This window comes from Panicum virgatum, chromosome 5K, assembly GCF_016808335.1.
Source record: "Panicum virgatum strain AP13 chromosome 5K, P.virgatum_v5, whole genome shotgun sequence".
NCBI classification, from domain to species: Eukaryota; Viridiplantae; Streptophyta; class Magnoliopsida; order Poales; family Poaceae; genus Panicum; species Panicum virgatum.
The window spans coordinates 40553051-40559473 of record NC_053140.1 but is presented as its reverse complement, the minus strand read 5'-3'; the positions used below and the strand labels follow the sequence as shown (position 1 = coordinate 40559473).

General features: G+C 43.6%; 1 protein-coding gene across 1 annotated transcript; it reads right to left on the bottom strand.

The window, feature by feature from the left end:
- Positions 1–1243: 1243 nt before the first annotated feature.
- Positions 1244–6205, bottom strand: LOC120707502. Its single transcript, XM_039992408.1, has 2 exons — positions 5959–6205; positions 1244–1915 (listed from the first exon to the last, which is right to left on the bottom strand). The coding sequence occupies exons 1-2, from the start codon at positions 6107–6109 to the stop codon at positions 1605–1607; spliced, it is 462 nt and encodes a 153-aa protein (XP_039848342.1). The 5' UTR covers positions 6110–6205; the 3' UTR covers positions 1244–1604.
- Positions 6206–6423: the final 218 nt, after the last annotated feature.

Genomic DNA, 6423 nt, shown 5'->3' with positions numbered 1-6423 from the left:
TATTATTAAACCATGGCCGTTCCGAGGTTGGGGGTTGGATTTCATTGGACAAATTAATCCTCCATCTTCAAAACGGCATCGCTTTGTATTGGTTGCTACGGATTATTTTACTAAATGGAGTGAAGCGGTTTCTTTGAAGAATATGACACATAGAGAGGTGATTGAGTTTATTACGGAGCATATTATTCACAGATTCGGTATTCCTCAAACTTTGACAACGGATCAAGGTTCTTCATTTATTTCAAAGGAGGTGTGTGCTTTTACCGAATTGTACAAGATTAAATTGCTCAATTCATCTCCATATTATGCTCAGGCCAATGGTCAGGCCGAGTCAAGCAATAAAATTTTGATCAAACTTATTAAGAAGAAAATAGAGAAAAATCCTAAGAGGTGGCATGAGGTGTTATCCGAAGCATTATGAGCTCATTGTATATCTAGACATGGTGCTACTAAAGTTACTCCTTTTGAGCTTGTGTATGGTCAAGAGGCCGTTTTACCTGTTGAGGTAAATCTGGACGCATATAGATTGGCTAGATAAAATGACCTTTTCAGCTGTTGATTACCATGATTTAATGATGGATAACATTGATGAGGTGACCTATAAACGTTTGAGGGCTTTGAAGGAGATTGAAAAAGACAAGCTTCGGGTTGCTAGAGCTTACAACAAGGTAAAAGGTAAATCTTTTCAGATTGGTGAGCTGGTTTGGATATTGCCTCTTGGGACGAAAAACAATAAGTTTGGTAAGTGGTCGCCGAGTTGGGAAGGTCCACACAAGATTGTTAAAATTATCTTCGGGAATTCATATATGCTGGAGACTTTGCAAGGAGATCGTCTACCAAGGGCTATCAATGGGAGATACTTGAAGAAATATTACCCCAGTGTGTGGCAAGATGCATGAAGATGAAGATGGCCGATTTTTTATCATCCTTTGCAGTATTTTTTAGGCCCTTGTACTATATAGCATAGACTCTGTATTTTGCTTTTTAGCTTGTAAACTCAATAAAAAGCAGGGGGCATATGTTGACAGCCGTTTTGGGCACGTGCTGAGACCGACCGGTCTGACCGGTCGAGCTAGCCGGTTAGACCGGTCTCGTTTGTACAGTCCGAGTAGAGTTAGGGTTTTTGTGTAGAGTCCTTTTGTAAACCTACTCGTGAAGGGGTACGTCTTCCCCGGCCTATAAATATAAAGGCTAAGGCCGATTGAGTTTATTCCCAATCGAATCAATCACAAAATTGCATTACTTTTTATCTCTCAAACCCTATCTCTTTCCAAACCCTAATTGCTTTTGTCCTTCGTCTCAACGGCATTTGAAGACGTTCTGAGTGGCCTGCCGATCTCAGAGCAACCCTAGCTTCACGAGCTCTGACGGCGTCCCTCCCGAGCTCGTTGATTTTAGGTGTTTGTGAAGCTCTGCCTGAACTGGTCTGACCTATTTCTAGGGGCAGGTCACCCCTTCATCCGCCTCTACAAATCCATTTAAGGGGCGGGTCACTCCATCGACCCCCTAAAAATAGATTTCTAAGGACGGGTCACCCCGTCACCCGCCCCTAAAAATCGATTTCTAGGGGCGGATCATCCCGTCACCCGCCCCTAGTAATCGATTTAAAAAAATAAAAAAAAATAGATGCGCCCGCCGTCCGGGCCAGCCCCGCCGCCGCTGGCCAGGTCGCGGACGCACCAGGCCGCCGCCATGCTCGTGCCGCCGAGCGAGCGCACCCCCCCGGCTCCTGCAGCCCTGCGTCGAGCCGCCGAGCGAGCGCGCCCCATCGCGCGCTCCTCCGCGTCGCCGCAGCTCCACAACGCCGTCGGAGCGCCGCGCCGCCGCAGCTTCACAACGCCGTCCGCGTTGAACAGCGCCTGCATGTCCACGGCCGTGGGCATGATCCGGGCACCGGGCCTGCGCTCGTCAGTTCCTACCCCAAGAAGAATCCATCAAGAACTCGATTAGTGTTATGAAATAAGAAGTTACATTAGTGATCAATTAGGATGTCCTTATATGTAAATATGTAATTACAACAAGGGATCCCACCACCCCGAAGGGGTGCCTCCAAGAGGCAATCCTGTCTGTTCGGTGGGTATATATTGTACACAATTCATCAATGAGAATCAATTGTTCCCTCATTTTCATTCTCTGTTCACTTTCATTCTCAACACGTTATCAGTGACATAGTTTTTTTTTTTGAATGGCAACGGGGGGAAAGGTTCCCCACCTGATTTTCAATTGATAGGCTCTGTAGCCAGAATCATACGTTATCAGTCACATAGTTCCATCCCCGACCTAGGAAACTCGCCCAGAAGGCAAACGAGAAGGCCTCACGCTCCCTGAGCTCTAAGAGGAGAAGAATCAATCCTGCGGCACCATGTCTTTGGGACGGCACGCTGCCGGTTGCCATCACCGCATGCATGCGTCATCAACCACGGGGAGGCTTCATCGTCGCCGGACTGCCGCTCGCCTCGCCGACGGCCATGCATGATCAGAATCGCTGAGTTCATCTAGAAGAACGGCTGGCCACCGGCATCCACGGCAAGAACAGAGACAGCCACTTTGCTCTTTACTGGGCACAAACCAGAAACTCGACGGGAACACCCCCGACACAGAACTCGTCGAATTGCTTTGCTCCTACCGGAACTCGACGATAACTCTCCTCTGCACCGTCACAGCAAGTCGGCAAGAGCAACAAAAACTACGCCACGAGGCTTCAACGAGTAAGAATGGACTTAGTGGGCATGACACCACTAACACTATACTCGGGAAAATTAAAACTTCCAAACTCTCACAAAGAGTAAAGGAAATTTCACACAAATCGTATACTGCGATATTGTGATCAATTGATTTTTGGTCGAGGCAGATTAATTTTCTCTATGGGTACCCAGTTAGCAATTGAGGACACGTTCCTACATTCCAATTTAAATAATACCCTATTGAGTTAAAAAATATCCGTCACAAAGGTTTCCATGTGGAAACACATGATGACGACAATAATGAATATCAATTCATCATAAAATCACGGATATATCAAGCAAATGCTTGAAAGAATTCCTTCAACACCAACAGGGTTGTATATCACATACATCAAACCCGTAGAAATATTGCGTACACGATAATTTTCATAATCTTGATATCCTCAAGACACGGCATTATCGCCTTAATCATCCTTGGATATGGATGACATAAAAATTATCGGCAATTCAATTGGTCACCACATAAATATTTCAAAATTTTCCCAAATCTTCAGATTTGTGTGCACAACATGTACCATGGGAAAATTAATCTTAAAAACCTCTTATTTTAAAATCAAGGCTGAACCACTATAGTTCCTTGAACACATTCAAGGAGACATTTGAGGTCCATTCATCCATTAGTCGGACCAAATTGGTACTTCATGGTACTTATTGATGCATCAACTAGATGGTTCCGTATGTATTGTTATCCACAAGAAATCATGCTAAGCATGATTATTTGTTCAAATTATCAAATTAAAGAGCATATTATCCGGAACACACAATCAAATCCATCAGGATTAACAATGCCGATAAATTCTCCTCAAAAGCCTTCAATTATTATTGTATGGCTCTAGGCATTAATGTGATATATTTGTACATACACAAAATGGATTAGCCAAATCTCTTACCAAGAGAATAACTTACTTGATCGACCATTATCATAGAATTGCAGTCAACATCATGTTGGCATCATATGGTCTTAAATACCGTAAACTTAATTCAAATTCATATAACTGCTATCAAAACGATGCCTCCCGTTGCAGTAAGTACGTGGAATCTTAGCCTCAGCCAAATATTTCCCATCTGTGTGTCGGTTATATTTCAAACATACCGATATCACCACCGCAGCATACATCCATGGGCATTGAGATCCATACAAGATATTTATCCGTCATTAATAAAATATCTTGGATTACTCATAAGGGATTAATTTATTCATTCACAAGCCCATATGTTGATTATTTTTGAGGAAAATTCCAGGCATTAGGGGGAGATTACTACCACACATATAGAATGCCAGGAATTACAAATTACATACGAGCTGATTCCGGAGTCCGAAGGAGATGATCAAGAAGCCCAGGTGAACGCCGCTACACTGACTGAAGACCCGGGCCAAAGTCCGGAAGAGCCCAAGGCTGAATTAGCTAGTGACTACCGCGAAGGCAAGCCCCGGACATAAACCTAGTATTTCAAATTATGTACTTTATATACTATTTACTTGTGCATTTAAGTTATTGGAGTTGATTGAAAACCTTAGATGCAAAATTCTAGGTTCCTATTGATTGAACACTAGAGTCAGAATTCGAATAGCTGCTAATAGGACCGGTAAAAGTCGAGTGATTGCCTATCACTCGCGAGCTCTATAGGAGTTGCTTGTTTACTTTCTGCAATCATTATAAGGATCATGGACGGATTTGTTGAAGTCCGTCTGTGTTGAAAAACTTGTTAAGGTCGCGGTGTGTGGTAGCGGTGGTTAAGTATTTGAACGTACTAGCCACATGCCGTAAATATGGTACACGGTAAGCCTAGTAACTGATCAGCCCGGTGAGTGGATATACCTTTCACTCTCTCTTAGAGATAGGTTTTTATTATTGTTTATGTTGTGCAACACCACGGTTGCAGGGAGGATGTTGTTGCCTGTAGTCGGGGAGAGTGACCCTATCCACAAGCCGGAATGAAAGGTCAACGGTTGTTTGGGAACGACCCGACGGTGTTCCAAACGTGTGTGTTAGGTTTACTTTGCAAGGTTGGAAATCCGATTCGAATCGTTTGTTTCTCGCGGATATTGAGACTACTTGATCCCTTTGCCACACAGAGTAATAATAGTAATGTTATTATGATCAATCTTGATGTTTGACTAAAGTTCTTCCATGGTTGATTAGAGTTAGATGCTTACATAGAATGGTTAATCAACTAGAATATTGATAGCTAAAATATGAAATTAAGGACCTACTCTTTGTTGCTTTTTAGCAAAAAGGAAACCCAGAGCCTTTCAGAACCTTGCATAGTCTAGTTAAGTGGACTAAGTATATCCGTTGACGGTTAAGACTTGCTGAGTATTAGTATACTCAGCCTTGCTGTTAAATCCTATTTCAGGTAGGAGTTTTGAGGACCAAATCGCTAGTCTGACTTGGCCCTGCTCTTTGCCTCCTGGCTGGTCCATGGAGTGGGATCCGTCCCCGGCCGGCAATGACCCCGACGAGTGATACCTTACTTGGGCTAGCTTGTTATCCTTTTGCGACGTGTTATAGCCGTCGTGTTATCTTTCCGCTGCTTTAACTCTGAACTTTAAACTTATGTCATGTATAACATTTTACTAAGTTTGGACCTGTAATAATACTTTGAACATGTTGTAATAACTATTATGCCTGTGTTGTAAAATATATGGTTGTAATATCTCTGGACTCGCCTTCGTGCGGGTATGCTTGTTCGATCCAAGATTCGGTGGTTGTATCGGGACGTTACCCGATAGACCAATAATTGTTCCGTTTGAAGTACGTTCGAGCCGGTGTTTCCTTTATGGTGATGGCCAGCGCACTTGAGCCGGAATAATTCAGGTGGTTCTGCCACAGTTTTTCCCATGACATATCTATACATCTCCTGATTTTTTCCATAGGGTTTTCAAGGAGTTATTCGATTGATTACAAGACCTCAAGAAGAAGCTAACTGATCAAGGGGGAGTGTTATGAAATAAGAAGTTACATTAGTGATCAATTAGGATGTCCTTCTATGTAAATATGTAATTACAACAAGGGGATCCCACCACCCCGAAGGGGTGCCTCCAAGAGGCAATCCTGTCTGTTCGGTGGGTATATATTGTACACAATTCGTCAATGAGAATCAGCTGTTCCCTCATTTTCATTCTCTGTTCACTTTCATTCTCAACAATTACTAAGAAATCAAGTAGAACTTCATTACCAAGAAATCAAGTAGACAAGTAGAACTCGATTACCAAGAACTCTAGGCCGCAGGAGGTCCAGCTGTCCATGCCCGCAGTAGAAGGGAGGTCTAGGGGCCCACCGGCCGCCACGCCCGCCGCACACAGCACCCATCGGCCGCCGCACGCCGCGCCCATCGGCCGCCGCACGCTGCTCCCGCCGCATGCAGATAAGGTAGGAGAGAGATAGATGATAAATAAGGGAGAGAGAATGAGAGATGCGAGGAAGAGAGAAGCACGGGAGATGATAAGGTTGCGGGAGATGAGGGATCGGGGACGCGACGGGGGTGGGCCAGTCGATCCTGCTTGAGCCAATAACTTCACAGTCTTGCAAGCATACGGATCTAAAATTTTGTTTAAATGAAAACATATAGCAAAACATATAAAGAAAAGTGAAATTTTTGCCATAACCCTATTATGACATGTAGAATTTAACAAAAATATCAAAAAGTATATTTCTGTGTACATATTGGTTAGGTG

Excerpts from the sequence above, each read along its gene's own strand:
- LOC120707502 (XM_039992408.1), bottom strand. The coding sequence starts at position 6,109 with ATGCGGCGGGAGCAGCGTGCGGCGGCCGATGGGCGCGGCGTGCGGCGG. Across the intron at positions 1,916-5,958 it reads CCTGCGGCCTAGAGTTCTTG|GAACTGACGAGCGCAGGCCC; the intron begins GTAATCGAGTTC and ends TTCTTGGGGTAG.